This window comes from Leptinotarsa decemlineata, unplaced genomic scaffold (assembly GCF_025532065.1).
Source record: "Leptinotarsa decemlineata unplaced genomic scaffold, Ldec_3_MD MMD2_tig00001064_RagTag_RagTag, whole genome shotgun sequence".
Lineage (NCBI taxonomy): Eukaryota > Metazoa > Arthropoda > Insecta > Coleoptera > Chrysomelidae > Leptinotarsa > Leptinotarsa decemlineata.
Window position 1 is genome coordinate 4,132,053 of NW_027412558.1, and position 25,928 is coordinate 4,157,980.

At 35.9% G+C, this 25,928-nt stretch overlaps 2 protein-coding genes across 2 annotated transcripts in view; one reads left to right on the top strand and one right to left on the bottom strand.

The window, feature by feature from the left end:
- Nucleotides 1-1,574: 1,574 nt before the first annotated feature.
- LOC111517171 (lysyl oxidase homolog 2) lies at nt 1,575-12,703 on the top strand. The gene is made up of 6 exons (XM_023173241.2): nt 1,575-1,844; nt 4,923-5,072; nt 5,236-5,410; nt 6,304-6,461; nt 8,022-8,454; nt 11,349-12,703. The coding sequence occupies exons 1-6, from the start codon at nt 1,601-1,603 to the stop codon at nt 11,722-11,724; spliced, it is 1,536 nt and encodes a 511-aa protein (XP_023029009.2). The 5' UTR covers nt 1,575-1,600; the 3' UTR covers nt 11,725-12,703.
- Nucleotides 12,704-14,571: 1,868 nt separating this feature from the next.
- The window catches only part of Gprk2 (G protein-coupled receptor kinase 2), a 138,873-nt gene continuing 127,516 nt past the window's right edge, over nt 14,572-25,928 (bottom strand). The window contains exons 5-9 of the mRNA XM_023173242.2: nt 23,015-23,320; nt 22,089-22,230; nt 21,135-21,490; nt 17,856-18,119; nt 14,572-16,969 (exon numbers count right to left, since the gene is read on the bottom strand). Of these exons, the coding sequence (XP_023029010.1) occupies nt 16,898-16,969; nt 17,856-18,119; nt 21,135-21,490; nt 22,089-22,230; nt 23,015-23,320 (1,140 nt within the window). The 3' untranslated portion in view covers nt 14,572-16,897. The remainder of the gene's footprint in view (nt 16,970-17,855; nt 18,120-21,134; nt 21,491-22,088; nt 22,231-23,014; nt 23,321-25,928) is intronic.

Below are 25,928 nucleotides of genomic sequence, written 5' to 3' on the forward strand. Positions count from 1 at the left end.
TTCAGTATAAGTATGAGAATGCTTCAGAATCGAATCGAAATTCGTTCTGCGGTTTTGTAAACTATCCAATGAGTATTACAATACGTATCGTATGAGTATTACAATATAGTATTACAATACGTTATGGATTTTCATCATGTATCTGTCAATTCTATCACATAATGTCCTTATATCAAATTCTTAATAGAACGAATAAATGACACTTTAAATATCTTGTAAAATTAGTTGAGTGTGGATGCTCGGCTATTGCCCTCGAGCAAGAAAAGTTATTAACCTTCGTTGTGTATGTCTCCCAGAACTAGCCAGAAGAATGGGTGACAAAATGGGGTCTCCCAGGTGTCCCCAGAAAAGCACACTCTCTAGTTCATAAGATGAATACTACTTGAAACTGGATATATGTCCAAGGACGGAGCCCAAAAACTGCAGTAGTTGCCTCCAGCCTCACACCCATAGCACAGATTAAGTACTTAATCTGTGCTATGGATTTTGAGTTTTGAAGGGAGAGACTTCCATTTTCAAATGCCTACGAGTGTCATATCATCTTTATGTAATGGAAGAGAGCTCAAATTAGCGCACCAAAAGTCTTCGAGAAGGCTAGCCCTCCGAAACCGGTCTATGGGTGGTCGTCCCGACCAAATGAAAGAATCATAGAAATTTATGTAATAAATAAAATGGGGTTTCAGTATTGAATTTACATCACTTGAATTGAAAACGAGGGTTGACTAAAATAATGTCTATCCCCCTCATCTGTCTGTATGCGGTCAACATTATTTATAACATTAAATGCCTAATAACAAGAATGACATACCCAATATTTATTATCCAAAGTATCGAGTAAAAACAAATTGTTGCATAAACATGATGTTTTCTTGCAACCAAAAAAAATACAGTGTTCCAAATTTTTTATATCGAACTTTCTAATGTTCTCAGACAGGAAGGCCACCAGTTGCGCGTTCCCGCACATACACTGTACTAATCATCTAAAAGAACACTGTAGGTTGATGGACTGACACCTATAAGAAAACAACTATTCCCCTGGCTAATACCACGAAGGGCGTTGTATTACATTCGACGGGTGTCAGTGCAGGATTCTTCACTGAAGTTATTCCTGCATATGCTGTTGGCGCCAACATCAAGCTATCGATTATCTTTTTGGGCAATTAAGAGCAATTTCAATAAAAGATGCGATTCATGAGGAACAGGTACTGCATATTAGATCGACATGTTGTGGATGTTTTTTTCAGACAAAAAATAGTCTTTTGTTCTGAAGCCTGACTTTTCAATTTAGATAAAACATTCGAGCGGCCGTATAAAAATTGTAACCGCACTTTTATCTCAAAAGGACGCTAAATTGTACTTCGAAGTTCTCAATCTAGGGTACTTTATCTATTGTCCTACATATTCCTTATTAATTTCCTAAAAACCTACATTTATCTGGCCAGATGAGGCACCACAGATAGCATGTATGAATCAACATTCCAAATTCGTCAACAATTTATGCAACATTCCCGATAGATTATTAATAACATTCTTAATTACGAAGTAAAGGTCATGATATTATATCATCTCGGGATGATGAGAAAAAAATAGATCTACACACATGTGTGAACTGGATCACGGCATATTTTATGCGATATACTTCAGTATAGATAATTTAGCCAAGATGTCAACAAGCAGAAATATTTCGAAGCTAGTTTTATTGCTTGTTTTTGCTTTATGCGTTGTTTGCGACAGTCCCGAGGAGATAAAGAGGAAAAGGGCCCAGCTCATCAAAAAGCATTTGAAACGACTAAAGAAGGTAGATGGAGGTATTAAATTGGTTGGAGGCAGAGGAGAATTTGAAGGTAAGACATTTGAATTCAGTATTGAGTAAAACAATCTGAAACGGTCATTACTTTACCGAGAATCATTTTATACGGGCTGATCCAACTCGAATATGCATCATTGGTAACTTTATTACTGAAGCAACTATGTCGTTTAACAACAGAGTAACTGAAACAACATTTTAGATTTCTTAGGCGAAATAACTTGTATCTAGTGGAAAGCCCTGTATGCTAATTTTTTTCAGGTAAACCATGATGTTTTACCATGAAAGCATATCACAATATTTCTTGTGAAGTGAAAAAAAAGGGATTTCATCTTCACCATAGTCCTACTATTAATAGTTTCTAACGTTTTTCATAATGAATGTTACAAGGTGTTGACTTCTCCAAAGCACTGCTTATAATATTGATCCCTCAAATAACTGTGAGAAAAAGTCAAGAGGGTTAAGGTCATGTCACCTGAGCTGTCATACAATAGGGCCATTTATACGATATTGAGCAATGAACAATACTTGGATTTATCCATCTCTAATAATGTCTAGGTGCTTCATTCTGCTGAAAAAACCAAGTGTCTTTGTATAAGATCAAGTTCATCCAAAAACTTAGTCGATTTGCCAAGATTTGGATTCTCTTATTAATGAAGTATGAAAAGAGATTATTCACATTCTATCGAAAATAATTAACAAAGCAATTACAGACGTTTAGTGGAGTAGATCCGGATAGAAGACTTTTCTGTCTGTGGATATAACGTGAATTTTCAGTACATTAACTTTGTTCATTTCAGAATCAACTTCGATGAAGAATAATTGTATTAGGGATTAGTGGTTCATTTTTTATGATGACCCCTTAAGTGGTGTATAGTCATGAATATTTTGACCAGTTTCTTGAGTGGATCATCAACTTCTGGTAATATTATTCGATCATAATTGGATATAATTCTATGACCCTATGAAAAGTTTTCTTCAGTCTCAGGACCTCATTCCTCTTGACTTATTTCTGTGAAACCTTAGAAGGTAGTGGAGGCAGAACTATGCTGAAAGTGTTCCGAGTATATCAAAATTGAGCTTGAAGATATATGGAATGATAGTAATAATAATAATAATAATAATAATGTTTATTCACTAATAATCAATAAAATAAACAGGATTACATGATTATTACATGAAACGAGGTCAGTATTATCAAAAATATTGTGAATAAACATAAATAGGTCACTGAAATGTGTATAACAACTGTAGGTTGCTACACCACTTGTGTGTGACTTCTCTTGCTATTGTGAATGTATGAGCATACTATCTGGTATCTGTAGAGTAGGGAGGGTGACTGTAAACTCACAGCTCTTAGGCCACTTGTGACCCATTGTACATCCTCCCGAAGAGTTGTCCTCCTAGGTCATCGTCCATCCTCTCCTTTCCAGGAAGGTGGACAGGTCTCTAGGAGACATCTCCTTTATATTGGCAGGTGTAGGCCAAGACTCGCCGAACACACACTCTCTTTGGCAACCTTAAGGTGTCTCACGGTGCCCTCCGCGAAGGTTTTGGAAGGTGCAGCAATATTACCGTCGTTGCGCGGCTTCTTCAACCTTCTTGCCTTTATTGGTTCCTTGCCTTTATTCAAGTCGGAGCTCTTGGCGCCCGCCGCAGGAAGTGCCCTTGCCCAGTTCCAAGGGGATAGTTTGTGACCGCATATCACCCTGCGGCCATTCAGCTGTCGGCACGATTCCTTACACCTTAGCTTGGGTAGGCTGGTCCACATTGGCCTCCTGGCCATTCCCCTGGCCGCCACCTGGGGATGTGCCCGATAGGTAGCCCAACCCACGGGGTATGGGCAAACTGATTTCTATCTCTAAAATGTTGAATAATGAAGCAAAGGTTGTATAAGGTAAATACACGGAGTTGGTAAAATCTTGACATGTGAATGAAGGGATATCTTTGAGAACTCACGGGTCGATATTAACCAATGCAAAGCTAATAGCATACAAAGGCAATTGAAATGGATTCGTATTTCCGATAATCACTTACTACTTCCTAAAATTTTCTTTACTCCCGAACAGCGGCGGCTCGTCAGAGGAGGCAAGGGAGGCTTAGTCTCCCCATAAAATTTGAGGATATTCATCGCAATAAATTAAAAGATATTGACAAAAAATTATGATTATTTTTTTTCTAAAAATGCTTAGGTATCATTACTTCACCATTAATTTTTAATATGAATACATAATATGCCCGGAAAAACACTATCACTCACTACGTAGTACGTACCACACTGTATCCTGCATCAACAAAATTCAAACGCACCGCCCATTGAACGAATAACGAATAAACCATCAACCCGAAACAATAAATGCCATACGTTGCAAGGGAGCCAAGCCTCCGACGGCTTTAAAAAACACAGGCTCCACGAGACCGATCCAACCGGCGACATACGTCCCGATTTGTAATTTCAGTTGCAGAAATTATAGTGTCAGAGGAGGCTAGCCTCCAGTTGGTCTCCGTTAGTGTATGACTGCGTTTGTTTTTTTATTTAATTATTCGGACGGGATGCCGTGACAGACCGGGACTGAAAAATATTTCGGTAAATCGTTTTAGTGTTTCTTGATAATATTTGTTATTTGTGTATAAAACAGGCAGTATTACATTATAGCAGTGCTCTTTGGAAATATTTTTAATGTGTTTTCACAGTGTTTTCTGTCTCTGGTTTTGTATGCTATCAATAACGATAAATCATCATGTACTCAGATAACACCAGTTTATAAAGATTGTGCACATCTTATTATCCAATAATACCTTTTGTGTGTATTTAAATTCATATCAGAGATTTTATTTGAATTTTATTTTGAATCTATCAATCTTAATGGTTTCAAGAAAGTTTCAGATTTTTTCACGTACAAGTTGTATTTTCTATTAAGATACATGTCGCTTAGGTTGTTTTTCACATTTACGAAAGGCTTTACCTATTTGGCCTATATACAAATCAAAGAAAGATCCGGTTATTTTCCGAATAAGTGCAATAATTTTTCACTTGAAACTGTTTTTAGAATCATAGAATGATTTTTTTAACTACACTGTTCTTCAGTTGTCATTAAACAAAACTTCACTGCAGGTAATGTGGAAATACTCCATGATGGAAGTTGGGGAGCAATATGTGATGATGAATGGGATGTTACTGAAGCGAGAATTATTTGTAAGCAACTTGGGTATCCCCCAGAAAAAGCCCAACCAACGGCAAATTCATATTTTGGTCCCGCTAAGAGTAAGTACATTTATTTGAAAGAAACTAGAATTTATTTTGGGCTAGCTGTCAGCTACTAGAAATAAATGAAACAGAGTTGTTCCAAAGCTTCCGCTTTTTCTCTTGAACGAAAATTATGAGGTGAGGAATTAAGCAAGTAAAACAAATCATTTTCACACTTCAGGACGATTTTGGATGGATAATATCTATTGCGACGGTACCGAAGAAGAAATTTCTCAGTGCCGATTCGATGGTTGGGGACAAAATGATTGCACTTCCACCGAATCTGCCGGGGTTATTTGTGATGAACCTGAAGAAGAAGCGAAAGTAACCAGTTTGGAAGTTTTGAAACCAAAAATGTAAGGGAACATTTTGATAAACAATTCAGTGACAATATGTTAATTAATGGCTTGTAAATAGAATCAGTAAGTCATGTACACAAGTTCCGTAAATATTTGGTTTCTCCAGATCATTTGGAAGTTTGTTTTGAAATAATATATAAATAATATTTTTATAATTTCTGTATATGTTTCAATGAATTCAATGTCCTAACTTTGTTTTTTTATTTAACTGATCATGCCTTCTATACCCCCTTTTGTGGAATATATTTTATTTCCGTTGCTATTCTTTTGTCTTAAAGATTCTTGTGCTTGTTGTTGAACAAGAACAAGAATATCAATATATGAAAATTTTGTTCGGAACTTTGGCAAAACTGCAAAATTGAGTTTTTGTAAATGATTGGACCACCAAAAATTCAGAATTCATTAAAACAAAAACTATTCAATAAGTCTCGTTCCAAAATCCACGACTTTCTTCAACCATCTTCTGTTCTATTTTAGGGTGATCAGTAACCACGGTAGTGAAATGCTGTCTTTAGCGTGATTTATGATTTTTCATTGTAATCTTAAGAAAGTGATTTATAATAAGAGGACCAATACCTGCAATAGTACACATGCATAAAAATAATTGAATAGATCTGACCGATACTTGATGAAAATCCATTTTGAAACTAATTAATACAATTATTTGTATGATTTTCGCTATAAAGGGTTTTACAAAAATCCCAACACGTGTTTCGCTATTATAATAGCTTTTTCGAGCGTTGTTATTCAGAAGTAATTCGCGAAATTATTTTTTAGCCACTCAATGCGGAAATCAAGAAGTGGGAATTCTTTTTGGGGATAATAATGCATGCTTGATACGTTATTATTATTAATAACCAACAAAGCGTTTGTCCTATTTTTCATTTCAGGGTGTCCCTGCCAGAAAACCTAAAGATTCGTCTGCGAAATGGAAGAATTAAAACAGAGGGAAGAGTGGAAATAAAAACTGGAGACAATTGGGAAGTTATTTGTGGAGATGGGTGGTCACTTTTCGAAGCTCTGGTTGTTTGTAAATCTTTAAACATGGGTAGGTTCACATTCAAATATTTTTTGTTCATTACCTATTGTTTTAATTTAGTCTACTAACCCAAGCGACTTATCCAAGAAGAGGTAGCTGTTCATCATAATTGATAGTAGGATTTAACGTATGGGGTTAAAAAAGAAGGTTATTCTGGAAGCTTTTTTTTAAAAAAAACATCAACATATAGCTATTGAACACAATAGCTTGTGTTTAATCTGAGCTACTCGTGAAAAAAAACATCTGGACTATTGAATAAATGAATATTTCAATAATTTTGGTAGTAAAAATAGCGAGTTATTGAAATTGTTGTATTTTTGAAGATGATAGCTTTTTTTTATTATAAAAATTAGTTCCGCTTAACCTTTCTATCCTTTTATTTTGATAATTTTTCCAAATCACATTAACTCACAACTCGCACACATAACAGAATGACAACTGACATGCAACTAGGACTAAAGGTAAGTCGACAAATACACCATGACATCTGTGATAGTGTGTGATTTGCCAAACATATAATATGCAGGATTGGACTATACCACAGGAATAACTCAAAAGTAGCTTCACCTCCGACTCGTTTTTGAAAATTTCTGTTTGAAAACGCTGTCAAAATTACTAATGGAGATCAATATTCCGTTTTATATGACATGAAATTTGAATCTCGACGAAGCAAATATAACCCCCTTGAACGTCAACTTTAATGATACATTTTGCTAGTTATTCCCAATGCTTCGTGAACATATTATTTTTTGTTAGAAATATTTGAGTTTTACAACTCATTTTTAACCGATAAATTCAGATATGACAGCTGGCATAAACAACATAAGTTATTTATGTCAGCTTTGTAAGTCTGATACATTGCGCCATTTCATAACGATTACATTGAATAGTAGTATTGATTCGAAATACAATTGCTTGTATTCAAAATTATGAGTAACAATACATGTAATGATGATACTGATATTATTTTGAAGTAGATGCCAAACTTTGTACTTTCGCCTCCGCTAACGCGGCCTCCGTTATGACACTGGTGTCCTTAACTCACTCAAATATTTAGGGGCCGTCCATTAATCACGTGAGGCTTGAAAGAAGGGGGGGGGACTGTAGTAAGATATCAAGTGTATTTATTTTTTCGTGAATCGCGCGATTTCCAAACCGAAAAGCTACGTGCGAGGTAACTTTGACTCGCCGTTGCCAGGCAACAAACTAAGTCGCCGCGCACCACGACGACCGCCCGGCTCGGCTTGCCAGTTACATTCTGTTATTTCGGCGCCGAATACATGTATACACCGTTACCTCGTACGTTTTTCATTTGAACAATGTGTGAATGAACTAGGTGATCTGTATAATAGACCTTTTTGCAGAGTATAAGAAAGGAAAAATTTCAAGATTCTTTGTAGGTACTATAACCTCCCCTCCCACACCCAAAATAACATGGGATTTTGGGTGTGGGAGTGAGGTTAGTTTTAACCCTTACCATGTACCACCAAGAGGTGAGAGGGGGCTAATGAATGATAAAAAACATCACTGTATTCAGTGATCACGATATGATTTGTTCTCTTGTTGAAGGGTACGCCAGCGACGCAATGCAAACGGACTACTTCGGTGGCAACCTAACCAAAAACAGCCTGGGAGGCGTCAAGTGCCTCGGCACCGAAAGCTCCCTTTCCCATTGTAGGCACGATCAGCACGCTACAGGGCACTGCGCTAGTAAAGATGTCGCTGCTGTTTCCTGTACCCATTCGATGGCTGATCTCATCATCGACCACATGGAACTGATGTCTTCAGCCCACTTGGACGACAAGCAGATGTTCTTCCTGCAGTGCGCCATGGAAGAGAACTGCGTCGCTTCAACGGCTTACGAAATCCAGAAGGAGAACCCGGCGTGGCATCTGGAAACCAGGAGGTTGCTCAGGTTCACGGCGAAGATTTTCAACGCGGGTACCGCCGACTTCAGGCCGGCTATCCCGAAGCATCTTTGGGAGTGGCATATGTGTCACATGTAAGTATTCAACCAACTCCTGGATTGCCCTGAATACGTTGATGTTATGATAAAACGGATATTGTTACGTTTTTCTCGAAGGTTTGACAACAGTTGACCACACTGTATACACTGTCAACACGACACAAAAACTTCAGACTAATACTCAAATGTATATCGCTTTATCACCTCACTTCGTATCACCCTTTCAACTAGACTAGCCTCCTTTGTCTTTGGGTAGTGCTTATATATACCAATGGAAGTCTTTGGAAACCGAGAGGAATATTTTCGAAGCGACGCGACACCTAGAACGACCAAGAAACACAAATAGAGTTGAGCGCGACCATCAAGCATAGTTTATCGACGAAGACCAGCGGCAGCCAGTGTTATTTTTCTCAGGGGATAATTTACAACGATATTTATCTTCTTTCGTTTTCTTTCAGAAAAAATACTCAAGACATTTAGTGGCACAGCCATATAAAGCCTCTTGAAGAAGAAACGAGTTTTTTTTTGGAAATCTCAAATTTTGTTTCACGGTCTCGGGAAACAAAGCAGGTTTTGCAAATTTCTGTCGAACTCAATTGAATAATGAAATAATGATTAATAAATAATGAAATTATATGTATACAACTTTTCAGCATGGAGTTAATGTAATTATCATAAAAAAAAATAAAAATCACTCGTTATAAATGTTTGAGGACCTACTGTTTTTGTACAGTAATTCTATATAATGATGATTGCATTAGATAAAAAATAGATTTGCTAGAATTCTTTGCTAAAACTCTAACACATGAAAATATTCAGAATGAGGAGTCAGCGAAAACATTGATGTTGCAACTAAATTAAATGTTGACCAAGAAGTATACAAATACTAGACTGAATAATAATAATAATGACTTTATTCATAAAAAAGAATAATTATAATCATACAAACAAATAACAGCTCAATTAACACACCATTGTGGCTATTTGGGGAGTAACCTTGCTGGTCATTTAGTTGCTTCTTGTTTCCTGTCACACATTGAAAAAAACACTTTTTTTATTTGTCTCACAGAGCCGGGAGCTTTATAAAGAGAAGCAGTTGTTTTCCGACATGTTTTTACTGAATGCTTTTGTTTAGGTCAGCTGGGAAAAATGAATACTTTGAATTTTCAATCTGAAAATTTTTATTTATTCAACATTGAACACAACCATCAGATGCTTGGATGTATATTCATATTCTCTGAATTTCCATTCATATCACACTTTGACTAACGGATTATCGATTAGGATGTAGGATTGAACTAACTTCACTTTGGGTATACTCTGAAGTCACAAGTCACTCTGTAGATTCTAAGAGAATTCACATCAAAATTAGGTATTTCATCGACTTCTTTTTTACTACCAAACTTAGTATTTTAAATTCTTTCTGTGGCGCTGATGGAGAACAAACTTTGAAGGTGGTTTTCGGTAGAATTTTTTCTGCTTCTTGTGACAAATTGTCTTTTCATCAGTTTTTTTTTTTTAATTTATTATATACGTAAATGATATTCATTATGTTCCTGGGCTACATGAACTTAATCTGTTTGCAGACGATACATTAGTTTATACTTCGAATACAGAACTCAATGATGCTGTAGATACTCTCAAAGGTTCTATGAAGAACATCGAAAAATATTTACATATGAATAAATTAAAATTAAATGCAGATAAAACAAAAGCTATGGTGATAAAAACTAAATATAAACTGAACTCTATTGATTATAATGAAATAAAAATTGAAATTGGTAACACTACCTTGGAATATGTGTCTGAAATAAAGTATCTGGAAGTTATTGTAGATAACACTTTGAGTTTGAACAGTCATGCTGAATACGTTATGAAAAAAATTAAAAAAAAATTATATTTTTTTTCTACGATAACAAATAATTTGACTATTAACTCCGAAATATTAACATATAATTGTATAATTAAACCTCATTTTGAGTACTGTCCAACTTTAATGCATTTAATAAACCAAAATAGGCTTTCCCAATTTCAAAAACTCCAAAATAGGGGCATGAGAATTATGTTAAGATGCAGTCGTTATACTTCCATTGATCACATGTTAAATATACTACAATGGCTGTCGATTTCAAATCGATTATTCTTTTTAACAATGGTTTTTATATTTAAAATAACCAAAAGTCTCCAACCAACATATTTTAATGAATTTTTGGTTTTTAATAATCAAATACATGAACATGAGACAAGATCTTATAATAATTTTCATATATATAGAACTCACACTGGTGGCGGAACGAAAAACTTATTCTACAAGGGACTACGGGAATTTAACAATTTACCAAATGCCATTAAAGAGGAAAATACTGTAACAGGGTTTGAAAGTAAATTATTGGAATACCTAGAGCGTTAGTTAGTTGGAAAATATGTATATTATATATAGTTACTATATCAATATTGGTTTTCAACATTGGGTCTTATGAATTGTATATTTTTTATTATTATCTTTTTATTTAGTTTATCTTCATTATTGTTATTATCTATATTCAGATTTGAATTTTATTAATATTTTTGGCACGGTGGAAATTTAAATTGTTAATTAGTTATTATGTCTTGTAAGATTAGGATGTATCCTATAATAAAGATTACTACTAAAAAAAAGTAACCATTAAATGGTATTTTTCAATGGATATGAAGAACGGATGGTATATTAAGGGATAATTAGATGTTTTGATATTGAAAAAAGTGGACATTTCAGGAGGTGAAGTAGACATTTCATTTCATCTCTTGAAGACGCGCGTCGAGAAGAGTATTGCCGTTCTGGTGTTTAGAAAAGTGCTTGTTTTGGGCATTTCTACGCCAAAGATTCTAGTTTTACCTTTAATTACTTGTTGATACTATACTTTCTCACCTTGGCTCCCTTTTTGTTTCAGGCACTATCATAGCATGGAAGTTTTCGCCACTTTCGACATTTTCAACAACAAAGGCCAGAGAGTGGCAGAGGGCCACAAAGCCTCCTTCTGTCTAGAAGACAACCAGTGCCTTCCTGGCGTCAAACCTGTATTCGCTTGCGTCAACTACGGTGATCAGGGAATATCCGTGAACTGTTCGGATATATACAAATACACCGTTGACTGTCAATGGGTAGACATTACGGACCTTGAGCCAGGCAAGTATACCATGAAGGTGGCTGTTAATCCGGAGTTCAAGGTGCCGGAGATGTCTTTCGAGAATAATGCCGCTGTTTGCGACTTTTTGTACTCCGAGACGTATGGAACTGTCACGAACTGCGTTGTTCAGCGCCCTTGAGGAATAATGAAGAGATTTTTTTTAGTATTGTGAGTTAGTATTACTTGGGTTTCATTGAATGACCATCAACGGAACTGAAGCACCATTCATAGCTATCATATGGTATCATACCTATCATTATCTGCAAGACCATATTTTTGATACCATTTCTGCCACTCTGATTGTTAAAAAACCGGTACAAACGAAATTTTGATACATTTCAAAACATCATAACTTTCAAGATAATACTTCTACTGCATTGAATTTTTTGTACATTCTATACAATAATCCTTTGGCAATATGACACGTAACTTGAAGTGCCTTACTATGTTCCTGTCCTCAAAAGGAGCCTAGAGCAGTGAATCTTTGAAGTGCATTTCATAAATGCTCCATTGGATTCATGTCTGGGATTTTTTGAGGCCAAACCATATGTCTTTTTCTAAAATGATTTGAGTATTCACATGCGATGTATCAGTATATAGCCATGCACCATTTTTTAATGAATGGTACAAACTGCACTAAATATTCAACTAAAATTTTTCAGATGTACGTATTTGCTGAGAGCATTCCTCATATGCAGAGTACTATGCAAGCTCCAAACAAAATTTCTCTTTAAATCATTATGAAGTCTCCTCAAAACACTCTTGTTCACTCATCATGCCTTATTAATATCATTCATCAGTTTTTCTCTATAATTTTGGTACATAGTTGTACACACACCTTGATGTGAGGTTTTCATCAATAGCATCTTTGGGTGTCTCAGTATTGCAACGCTATTGTATAGCGTCACATTATTGTGACATCCAAAGATGCTTTTGAGACACTCATCTTGTCCTTATCTATACAGTTTCCTTTCTCGAAAGCTATGATGTTTTATGCCTGCACCAGTTTTTTATCATCCCTGTATTTCTTTGCGACCCATAAGAGATTGAATTATTTTAGTGTATAAAATAAAGAAATATCATGTTGACTTATTAAACACGTTTGAAGCAATTTGAAATCATTTTTCAGTTATTCCCAGTCAGCACGGACTTGGATATTCATTGGACGCACGATTCATGTTCAAATGATATCTTATGAACATCTGAAATATACCAACCTGGACGTTCATAAGATATCGTACATCATTTGGACTTTTTACGGATGTCCTTAGTATATCCATCGAAGGATTTCAATTCCATGTCCACTGGACATCCACTTTATGTCCAAGGATAATCCGACTTGATTTGGATATCCATTAGGATATTTATCTGGTGATTTGTGTGTTAACAACATACCTTTTTTCACTGTTTTTGAATACTCCCAATGATCTATGATTATTTTGATAGCATAAACATAAATCAGTGTGCGAAGGGAAGTTTCAATATTCAAATATACCGCCTGAATAAGGAGACCTTATATTTTATAAATCTCGGTATATTTACGTCTTTGTATTAATAATTGGTCCTATCTTTTATGGCCATGGGGCGCCATCTCTTTAACAGTAGCTAAAGTATTAAATCACTTGATGTGATCATTATGTGATTTTTCTTCTTAGATTTTTTCGTCCGAATCAGACAGTGTCGAATCTAGACTTGATGGAGCCCTAAAGTATTTGGAGTATAGAGTTCTTTACAAGTTGAAATATTCTGTTTTCTGCCAGTTTTTTGAACACGAGACAAAATTGTTAAAACTTTCAATAGTTTCCAGAAACAATATAATTGGAAAAGATGAAATTGATAATTTCAGGCATCCACATCTTGAACCAATGTGAATAGATGAAAGATGCCGCTGGAAATGTATTATCTATATATTCTACGATTTCACGATTCGCAATGAAGATCTTTTTTTATGGCAATTATGACAGCCACTCGACATGGCTGCGTCTTAAGAAATAAATACAAAGATTTTTTTTCGAAGAAGCTATCGACGGAAAACACAAAACCTCATTTTGGATAAAGTGATTTAGTTTTCCGAAGACCTCATAGATGGCGTTCTGTTTAGGAAGTCGTAATGTCGATTTCCTGCTGTTGAATAATTTTGAATTATTTGTTTTGATTTAATTACTGTTGGAATATCTTGTTATGAGATACTGAAAAACGTTGATAGATGGAAAAAATGGGTAGACATTGTCAACAAATAATTGTTCCGACCAAAAAAAAACTCTTGAGAACTAACATCTAGTTAAAAAAAAACATTAAAAACTTTGATGTAGATAACTCTAGGGAAACCAGAACTGGAAAGAATGGAGTCGATAATATCCACTTCGAGTTGTATACAGCGATTTGCTTGAAAAAATTCAGCTTCTTCTGGAAATCACTTTTAGACAATTGAATATTCAAGAGTCTGTGGAGCATACAATTTGAAGCTGTTACTTTATGTTGTAAGGTTTGTGTCAAGGAATTATGTAAGACAATGTCCATTACAAGAAGGTCTGAGGAAAATTGCAAAATCATGTTTATTATTTTCAGTAATAGTCACATGTAAGAAATTCATTGAATTATTTACCTCTATTTCAGTGGTCAATTTAATTGATGAGTGAATGGAATTAACAAATTTGACAAACATGCCCAATTTCTTATCTGTACCAGTACATAGCGTCAAATTATTATCCAGATGCAGAAGAGCATTTGCTTACAAGCTGAATTTTTAAAATTATGCAATTGAAGTTTCCATCAATTGAGCCTGCTGTACAAGGAATATATGTTGAGAATATTTTCGGAAAAAAATAAAATTTTAGTATGTATATGAAATATGAGCACTGATTCATCAAAAATCCTGCCTAGCTCTTCGAAGTTCATCAATAAAAAATTATATTGTTGAGAAGCTGTTGAGCCAACTGTTCTGTATCTTGTAACTGGAAATTAGGCGTGAAAACAAAAACAAATCTTTCGTATTTAAACAATATAATGGTCTTTTTTCAAATACATCAATTCTAGATATTCTGTTTACAGTAAATTGTGATTGTGGAATGAGAAACCGACATTCATTTTTGTGTACTGGCCGAATTCACACGTTCCGACCAAAAATTATCCAGCAAACCGAACGGAGCCACAAAAAATCCAGATTGTACAAAGTCGGCCATCACACCCTACTTTTGTGTGATCTTCTAAACCCGTAACTAACTGTTATCCATCATAGCAGATGATCTATAAAATAATCTCACTTCTTTCAAAGAGGTATATAAGTATAAAATCACATAATTGAATTTGTAAAAATCATTTGGTATATCGTAAAAAAAATGTGAAAAAATGTCATCTACCATGATGTTGCTTGTGCTTAATCGAGTGCAAGAGTTTCAAAAACGTGTTCCTTAACAATTTATCTGTTTTTGAAGATGATAGATCGAAATTCAGCTTACGGCAATGTCAATCGTCCTTTTCTTGAAGTTTCAATAACACGATCAAGGCTATTTTCATAAATTCTCATATATCGCACTTAATGTCTTCAATGACGATGTTTAAAGTTTGAAAATATATTTCAGAAACGCTTTATTGTGAGATTTTCACTAAACAGTTTTACAAAAGCACAAATGGGTTTCGGTGTACAGTATCTTCTTCAGGCATGTCTTTCAGTCAAGAGTAAAGTCGAAATATCGAGTTTCAAGGTCGTAATTTCCAAGAAACGAATAATAATTATGTGGCACTTTTGCACTTCCATATATTCAAGAAATTAACTACGAAATAAGTGAAATGTGTTGGTATTCCAAGGATCTATTTCCAATGAGGTTTTTATAAGTCATTGAAATCAAGAAGTTTGAAAAAACTTATGTTTAGGTACCACGTTGTTAAGTGACTACAAATGTGAAAAATATCTGTGTTTGCAAAGAATAAGTTGATGTCGACTTCCTGCAAATGAATTCAACCTAAGATCCTGATAAATTTTCAACGTTATTCGAAAAATTCAAGGGAATAAAAAATACCACCGAAAGTGGATTCCTAATTCTGGAATATACAACTTTCATCATTTTAGATACGAGAATACTGGAAAAATTAAATTGAATATCTTTTTTGCTGATATGTTTCATTTGGTGTATTTTTCAAACAACATCCTACATTCCGTCTCAAATCTATTTACAGGATGAAGTCAATACCAGCCCATTTTATCTGTAATGTCGATTGAAATTGTTTTCATATGCTTCAATGGTCTTTTGGTATATTGTGCTAGAATAGGAGACGTAACATGAATGCTGAAGATTTTCATTAACCTCTGGACGTTCCAAGATGCCTGAATCAAAAAAATTAGCTGTGATACGTTAACAAAGAATTACCTCCTTCAGAGCGATTATCAGGACCGTAATTCAAAAAAATATAATTTACTTGCTGAAACTTTCAAGAATATTGGGTAGGACAGTAACCGGTTGGGTTGGCAACAGTGATTTGTTCCACACATTCAATTGACCGTCAGGTGAAACGGTGATTCGAGCCGAGGGGCAAAACGATCGATTTTCACTGCCTATCGTCCAAACCATGCTAGGCATCGCACGTTGAAAGGTAAGACCTCGTTAATCCTTAGCTCGAAAAGTTTCGACTTTTGAGGGTTAACAACTGGTTAACGAAACGACGGATTTAAAAGAAAAGAACAGATTTGAATTGAATTTTCCAATATTTTTTTTGAATTTCAAAAGGAAGGTTGGTCAAGTTGGGCGATATTCTTTATGAAAATTCTGATATTCTGGTGATTCTGATAGTTCTTATTGAGCGAAAATGATTTCCAAAATCTCTGTAAGTGAAGAAGATGCAATAAAAAGTAATGAAAAATTTTTCGTTTTTTCCATTCAATTTCAGAACCAAAAAGGTCAGAGTCGATTTTTTAAAATCATTTAGTAGTACTTTTCCTACCTCTTACAAGATACCCCAAACTTTAACAGAAATTTGGGAACTCCTGTATAATAAAATATATTGAATCAGTGTAACCGACTCTTTCAAAGTCAGAATTGTTTTGATATCTCAAGAGTTATGGAGAAAGTAGGGCCCAAAAAAGAAATACCTCACAAAAAACTACGTACTAGGAATAACACATTACATAAAACAAAGAACCGTCATGTCAATACGTTTTTGGAACTCTTGCGCAATTCTAACACTAAAAATTACATACACCGGAGCGATTCTGCATTGAGGAGCATGATCCGCATTTGCGCTTGTGTGAGAGGGGAAGACGGGGATGAGATGAAGAAAGAGAGAATGACACATATCGAGAGGGGTTAAGTAAGTCATCATCTCTCCAACAGTTGAGGTAACAGGGTAGGGTTGATCGGTATCGGTTGAGTCCGAGGCAGTTGCTTTTTCTGAAACAAGAGAGAAAAATAGATATAACATTTGGTTCGAAAACAAAATATATACACAGGGAAATAACGACAATACTCCATTGAATCTTCTTTGAAATACTTGGTTTACATTCTAACCTATACTGAAATGCCATTACGAAATAGTGAATCAGCAAGTGATTTGTAAATTAATATTAGTAGGTTTTCAAAAAGAATATCTCGTAACTGATGAACTTCATATATGAGCTTCCTCAGTTCATTTGTTTCAAGTTATGATCAATCATGGAGACCATCATAAACACAAATTTTAACCTCAAAATCATGAATGACTCTGTCTGACGCTTCGAATACTAGAATATTCGAGATGCCAGAGCTTCGATACGGAATATGGTTTACGAAATTCAATAGTGTTGAAAAATCTCATGAAATTGTTCAAAAATCATGACATGGGATTAGGTTAGGTTGTTCGGAGAAGTAGCCACTTCATTTCGTTTTCAATAGTTTGTTGACTTTTTTTGAATGTACAAATTGATGAGCATGTGTAAACATCCACTGACTTCACTCTAGTTTGGCTTCTGAAGGTGTAATGCAAATACCCCACAGTTTGAGTTTACCAATCCAGACAATTGGTAGCCAGTCGGTAGCCAAGCGGTTCGGCTTGGGTGCTTTGTTCACTCACTCGAATTGACTGCCGTGTTGGTCGGTGGTTCAAGCCCTACTCTGAACGATCGATCTTCACTTGCTACCGTCCAACCCGTGTTAGGAATCACACGTTAAAAGGTAAGACCTCGTTAATCGTTAGCTCGCACAAGTTTCGACTTCTGAGGGTTGTCGTTCGTAGGGGTGCGACAGCTGGTTAACGAAAAAAAAACAGAAAAACAGAAACAGAAAACAAAAAACTTCTTACCTTCCGCCTAAATGGAAAACAGCCTTCATTTTCTGAAATTGCTATAGGTTGTAAAACTAGGTCGGGCGTTCTGGAACCGTTGGGGCCGAACACATTCAACTGCCGAAAACAGTCCGTCTCAATCATTTCCGTTTGCCAAGGTATCGACACACAACCCGTGTTGAACTTACTATAAAAAGTCGCATCACTTTCGTCTATATTTACACCTTTCACTGTCGAAAATTGTTCAATGTCTAGCACGTCCTTTGCGTACACTGCGTGAGGCTGTTGAAAAAAAAAGTTGAAATTATGGGCATAATGAAGATGGAAAATTGACAAGGATCAAAAAATATTCGCCAGATATTGTTTAAGGGTATCAAATCTTAGGAAATCAATTCCGGTAATATTAGGTTGTTTCAAAAGTTTTGACACAGTCTACTTTCAACTGTGATATCTCAGTGGATACTTATTTAATTTAGTCGAAATAAGCTCCATTTGAATCATTGACAGCGTAATACAAGTCGATTATCTCATTAGTTCGGAATTCGGACTTCCATTGTCTAATATGATATGCATTGATTTGAAATCCCTGAAAGAATCCAGTTACTTCACGACGTTTCGACCTATAAATCACCTATAAATAGTCAGAGATCTGACTATTTATAGGTCATTCGAGTGCTTTCACCTATCTTCCCTCTTTCCGTTTCATCGGTTTTAGCGCAAGCTGACAGTCTGGCGGGACTTGGTCGTGTTCCGCTTGATTTGAGGTTTCCATATGTTGCGTATCTCTACACTAGCTTGGCTAAATACGTTGTTGGGCAGCATACATGCAGCTTCTTTGAATTTTTTCCTAAACCATTGTTCCTCTTCTTGGATGATTTTAGCTTGCGCCCACTTGATGTTATGTTGTTGAGTCCAAATATGCTCTGCTATTACTGATTTGCGGCAATGCGAACTTTCAATGGCCTCTTAGTGTCACCGATGTATGATTCTCCGAACTCGCAGGGTATCCGGTAAATGCAATTCTTGGAATTGTAGTCTGCGTTTGGTGGCCTGGTTTTCGCGAGGCTGCTACGGATAGTGTTCCAGTGTTCTCAGAGCTGAAATAGGTTCTGATGTTATACTTGAACCCAATCCTTCCTATCCTTTCTGACAATCCTCTGATGTAGGGGAGTACGAGTACTGGTTGTGGCGGCTTTTCTGTCTTCTTTTAGCTAAAGCCTGTTCCACCATCACTTTGGAGTAACCATTCCGTTGAAGGTCATTTTTGAAGACGCCTAGTTCCTTTTCCAGACCTTCCTTTGTATTACAGAGCCCGAAAGCAAGGTCTAGTGTATTGGAAGTCCGAACTAATGAAATAAACCATGAAACATTGTCAACCACCTTCAAACACATAATGATTAATTCTGTTCGCATAAAAATTGTGTGCTTGGGACTCGATGAAGTCGACGAAGTCCGTTTTTTGCCTAGTCGTAATTGGCGAAGGTTCTACCGCTGAGAAAGTTATCGATGTACTTGAAAAGATGATAGTCGGTTGGCGAGAGAAGAAAAATAGATTTCGAAACGTGACAAATTCTGTAGGACCTACTTTTCGGGCTTAACGTTTTACACCATCAGAAACCGCATGGGAGCTGATGCTCAGTTCTACCTCCATCCCACGCATCGTTTTTAACGGGTCAGTTTCCACCAGGGTTCTCAACTCCTCGTCCTGGATTACTGTAGGTCTACCATTTCGGGTCTCATATTCAAAGCTAAAATCTCCGGAACGAGGTTTCATACAGTGTGACCACATTTTATTTGAGAAATCTATCTATGGTGCCATCGAAAATCTATTGAAATCCACTGCAATTTATTTGAAGTGGTGTACTCTTTGACTTGAAGTTCGAAGAGCACCAGCATGGTGAAAATTTGAGTTTTCGACCACTAGGTGGCGCTTGTGAAGACATTTGAATAGCATCACTGAATCTAGGAGGACTTGGCCTTCTTACGGGTATGGCCAATGGGCGTGGTCTAGTACTTGAAATATCAAGTTACTTTCTAGTTGGTTATTTTGAACACGGGGACTATTTCAAGCATTAGATTTCAAGATTCAAAAACAGAAATGTTTCCATGTTTGAAATTAAACTTTCAATTCGTTGAAAGTCTGAAAACGAAAAGTGAAATGGGGTTATGTATTATTATCTTCTTCTTCTTCTTCCTTTATTCGGAGGTCGGAGGTATTCAGAAAACAGTAACAAGCAATCGGGAAATGGATGTTTTATTATCTGTATCCATTTTGTGTTCTGTGTATTGAAGCGGGCAGAACTTAGAAACAATGAATTCATGTCATTTGCTGTAGATGTCGTTGAAATAAAAATTCCATTGCCAAGGCATCTTATCCAAATCTACCGGCGAAAATTCATCTACTGCAATTTTTCAATTTGTGTTGAAAATATGCCGAAAAAGTAGAATAATATCGTATGTGGTCACCCTGGTTACATCATTGCCAAAAGCCTGGTTAATTTTTTGGGCTCTTTCAGCAGCCCTTTGGTTCAATTTCAATTTTTAGAGAAAAATTGGCTGAAATCGCTTAACAAAATCATATATTATTAAGCTGAAAAGTTGGGACATGACATTAAAAAGGACAAAACCTTTGAAACAACATAATAAAAATTGAAAAAACGATACCTTTTTACTTCAATTATCTGCCACTTCTATTTCTTTCCATACAAAACTTGATTACTTTTCTCAAAAAATTGTATCACTTCCAGAAAAAAACATACCATTATAAAGACAATTGTTCATGAAACTGAATGACACTTTTACAAGGGACTTTTTTATTGTTCTTTTGGCAATATTATAAAACTAAACTATTCATAAAGGTGTCAAATTTATGGCTACAGAAAATATGATTATTGCCACCTTCTTTGATATTATCTTTTAGGGCAAAGCTGAGTAAAATTATTGAAATTTAGCAATATGATTTTCAAGAAAGAATGAATTTGTGGTATGTAGAGATAAATGAGAGAAAAACTGAATAGAAAAAATGTACAATCCTTCATATTAATATTCGGTTTATATCATGCTAAGATATTTATATTATAATTTTCATTATTTGACTTTTTACTTTCTATGATATTGCCAACAAATAACCGAAACTTCAGTGAAGCAACGATTGAATTTAGAATATACTTTCAAAAAAGTGTTAGCAAACGTCTAATATAAAACTAGAAAACACTGTAAAAGGTATTACTTTAACACAACATTAATAGTTATCATGTGCCACAAAACAGAAATGAAATACTGATCGATGGGACTTACATCTGGAACGAAAGGAGGATCGATCATCCCCGCCTCCAGCCGCCTCCAATTGATATGAGGATAGAAAAAAGGATGTTGCTTCACGAGGCAAGCGCCCCCTCGTCCCGCCTTACCGCCCAGCCGCTGGTGCGGGCTCTTCGCAAGCAACTGTTGGCACAGAGATTTCGCTTCTTCGCTGAACTTGTTGGAGTACTTTTCCTGTTCGGTTTTCACGCGTCTGTCGACCTCCTCGCGCTTTACCTTCTCTTTCCGGGCTCGGAATGGGGCCTGACCCTCTAACATTTCGTAGAGGAGGCAGCCGAAGCTAAACCAGTCCGGGCTGTAAGTGTATCGCTCATTGTCGATTACTTCGGGAGCTGTAAGAGAGAAAGATAATTATGTTAAAATTGGAGATATATGACTTCCCTATGAACTTGAGAATTTCTTAATGACTCCATCTTTGTTCCCAGTGAAGTCAACTTGAAGTTTCAACTTCTGAATCTCAAAATTCCTATATGAGCGACATAATTAGTTGGAAAAGAATAATATGTGGAGTACCGCAGGGAACAATACTGGGACCTATTTTGTTACTGATATATACTGATTCTTCGGCTACATTGAATTTATTCAGTGGATAACATATGTTTGCTGATGACACTACTTTCATTCAATTTGTGATTTTGCATTGAAAAAAAATCGTGAGAGTTTATCATATATCAAATAGCATTTATTATCGTATCAGTTCAATAACAATATAATCGGAAAACTTGTTTATGTGTGATTTTTGTGTAGTCTCAATTCATCTGAATCACATGTATCAGTGAAGGCACTATAAAGATTCTGGGACAAAAGCTGAGATAGCTTGTTCAAGTTTGGCAAAAACCGTTGATTCCTTGTCTGTCTTTCCGATAATATTTCACATATTTCACGATAACACAACACATGCTAATTCAGAAAACTATTATGTGTACTTACCCATATATCCTACGGTTCCAACTCTACCTCTAACAGACTCTCCTTCCGGAATATCTACAGCTAAACCTAAATCTGAGATCCTTACGTGACCTGTATCGTCTAGAAGAATATTTTCTGGCTTACAGTCCCTATATACAATGCCCTAAAACAAAGGTTTTCCATTAATCATTTAAAGATTATGAAATCTACATCAAGGATTGTCTACTTTTCATAAGAGCACCTTTGCAAGACATTCAACCCTGTCAAAGATTGTATTTTGACAGCAAACAGGGGAAATAGTGATAGTAGTATTATTGAGATTGAATTTACATTCTGACAAAGTGAAGGAAACTGTTATGGAGAATCGTTGACTCCCTATTGGAGAAGTTGCTGAGGATGTCGAACACTTTTAATTTAATAACACTTCAATAACTGTACAGTGAATTGAAGGGGTTATATTTTTAGGAGTGATTAATTTTTGGGAAAGAAAGTTTTTGGCTTTCTCTACTATTAGCTAGTGGGATAGAACATTTTATTGAAATCAATCAATTGAGGGAAAAGATAGTGCTCTTTTATCAAGGATATGCAGCGTCTGACAAATCAATGGAAGCGATGGCAAAATTGCATGAATTGAGATTCAAATTGGTTCCGCCGTATTCTCCAGATCTGACCCCCAGCGACTTCTCCCAGACCTCTAGAGAATACTCGTTGAAAAGAAATTCAGCGCTGATGGAACGGTATTTGTCGAAACTGATGCCTATTTTGAGGCTAAAGACAAAATAATGAAAATTGTATTGCGTGACCACTTCTTTTAGATCTTTGAGTAAGAGTACTATCAGTGATAAGAAACTATCTGAACGTGATATCGTATACATTACAAAACTTGTAGCCCCGAATGCCTTCCTTGTGGCATAACCAAAACTGTATCGTATCGACACACCCCCTACCTGCTGGTGGAGATGATCTAACCCGCACACCACCTCAGCGGAGTAGAACCTCGCCCTGGCTACGTCCAGCCCCGGCTCCCCGCCCATGTTGTAGATGTGAAACTTGAGATCGCCGCCGTTCATGATGGTGAGGACGAGGCAGAGGGCGTCCTTCGTCTCGTACGCGTACGCCAAATTGACGACGAAACGAGAGTTGATCCTCTGGAGAATTTGCTTCTCGATGAGGACCATCGCTTCCCCTTTGCGCTTCTTGATGCGTTTCTTTTCCAGCTTCTTGCAAGCGTACATTTTGCCGGTCGCTCGCACCTGGAACAACAGAAAAATCGATTTAATGATATACAGATTACAAGCAGAACGTAAGAGTTGGGAAGGTTGTAAGTTACAAAATAGGTTACATGAATACTACGACCAAATATGAACCAAATACTAGTAGTTTCTATTAAATACATTCTCGTAAAAATTTGTGAACATCTTTCAATCAGTTTTGAGAGTTTCATGTTTGGCAACACTGATATTTGACATATAGTATTGAAAAGATTTACCATGATTGTAATTGACATTTTACCGCCTTTGATAAAATGATTTAGAATTTTGGTGATATTGTTTATTGGAATAAAAATTTGTGAAATGTATGAATTTATTGTCAAAGGTTGAACAATATTAACTTCATGTCCAAACACTAAATGATTTTACTGAAAGCGGTAAAATTTAATGTTTTTCAATCACACGTCTCCTCCATATATCATAAATATCATTGTAACCAACCACTAAAACGCCAGAAATTCAATTAATAACATTCTTCCCCATTAGATGGCGCCACGCGAAATAATTGTGGTTCAGTTTAGTAATGATCATATTCCAAACAGGTAGCGGCAGGGTTTTATATTTTGATTAGAAGCTCTAATAAATTGAATGGTTGAACTATATGTCAAGTATTTGAATTATTTTGACTAGCGACATGATAGCTATGACGGGATCGTTAAGAACGAAATATAAAATCCGGCCACCACATAATCTTTTTAGAATATGCTCAACTGACCATATTCACGTAAAAATAGCAACAATGCTATTTGCCACATTATATGAAGAAACAGATATAATGTTAGGAATCACACGTTAAAAGGTAAGACCTCGTTAGTCCTTAGCTCGCACAAGTTTCTCAACTTCTGAGAGTTGTCGTTCGTATTGGGACGACAGCTGATTAACGGAAAAACATATTTTAAACAGATTTTTTTAAAACCTACTTCAATTGTAATTAAAAAATATGAATTTTCCGACTACCTCCAAACTCCAGTTCAGTGTTGTTTCTGACGTTACTTCAGTTAAAAAATATTACTTTTTGACATTTACATTTTGATACATTTTAAGAAGCTTTCAACTGACAATAAACACATCGGAGCTGACTCTCATTTGGAGGCACTTTGGTCAAGTTTCTATGACCTATAGTCTATGTTCGAGGTTTTTAAGGTCATCTTCAGCGGTAAATTCAAGTTATTTGAATCTTATCAGGTATAAGTCGAGGACTTATTACGATGTCATCTCGGCATGTTGTTGGGCATACATTTCAACAATTTCAACCAAACTACCTTAATTTTACCATGTCAAAGTACAACTCGACAAAGTTTTTAAGTTAGCAGTAATCGCCTCGAGATTCTCAAAAAGTTAATTGTTCCTGTTCCATGTCGAGTGCCCCTTCTGTAAGGTATTCTGTGCTCAATGTAGAAATACCGACGATGGAAACGCATTTCTATACGTCTTCTGTCAGTTTTAAATTAACTGTCAACTGTCACTTTTGAAGATGAAGCAGCTGGTGTTGCCGACCACTCGGCGTGAAATGTTTCGCTTTATATGCGACTCATTGTTTGCGCATTCAAAAGTTACAATTTTCTGTCGAATGTTACTATTTTATACATCCGTTACAAATTTTTTTCAAGCAGGAACAACACTGGTTAGGTGCCTCGTAGGATGACTAAACATAAACTCAATCCTATGAGACATGAGCCAGCCTACGAAACATTTACATCTCCGGAATAATCCTGTGCCATTCCTAGATGCCGGCTATCCGGGAATTAATTCAGCGGGTGTTCCGCATACGTCGTAGAATATCGTTATGGCCCCAATTTGAATTCAGACCGTTTCAACGACATCAAAAGTGTGCAACGAATCGCAAATGTCACCCCTTTTAACGGTCCAATGCATTTAAATCACCCTCATTTTTAAAACATTTAATTTTCCTAAGTGGTCGCATTATTCGGGAGGAAGGATACCCCCAAGATAGAGGACGAAGGTAAGGGATTGTTAGAAAATTCCTTGGGCGAATATAGTCCATAGTCCATAGCGAATATATAGTGAAAATGCAATTGAGAGACATCTTTATTTCACCCTTAGAAGTTTTATGGCTCGTTTAATGTACAACGTTTCCAATCAAACTTATTGCACAAGTTCTCAACTTGATAGCACGTAAATTAAACGACCTTTATGCAGCAAATGAAACTAAGAAATGCACAACACACACACTTATGACATATGACAACTGACACCAATGACAAATACCCAGAGTAGCCAACTCTGACAAAATGAATGTTCCCAAAAAAATCTTCATTCGATATGGTCCAATGTAAATGTGTGTATGTCGAACATAACTATTTATTACAGCTTGTTTGGTAGAAAACAAAATACACAAAACATTTTAAAGCGATGGCGACTATTATTTATTATATATCACTGTAAAATAGCTGAATTCAATAGTAGGCTTCATGTACTAATGAGTGATTCAGAATCAACAAGGCTGAAAGTGAACTGCTGAGTGATTTATAACGACAAAATTTGGAATCCATCAAAATAAATTCTTCCATACACCAGGATTGTTTCTGGGATCTTTCTAGGGATTTTTCTAGGATCAATAAGAAAACGG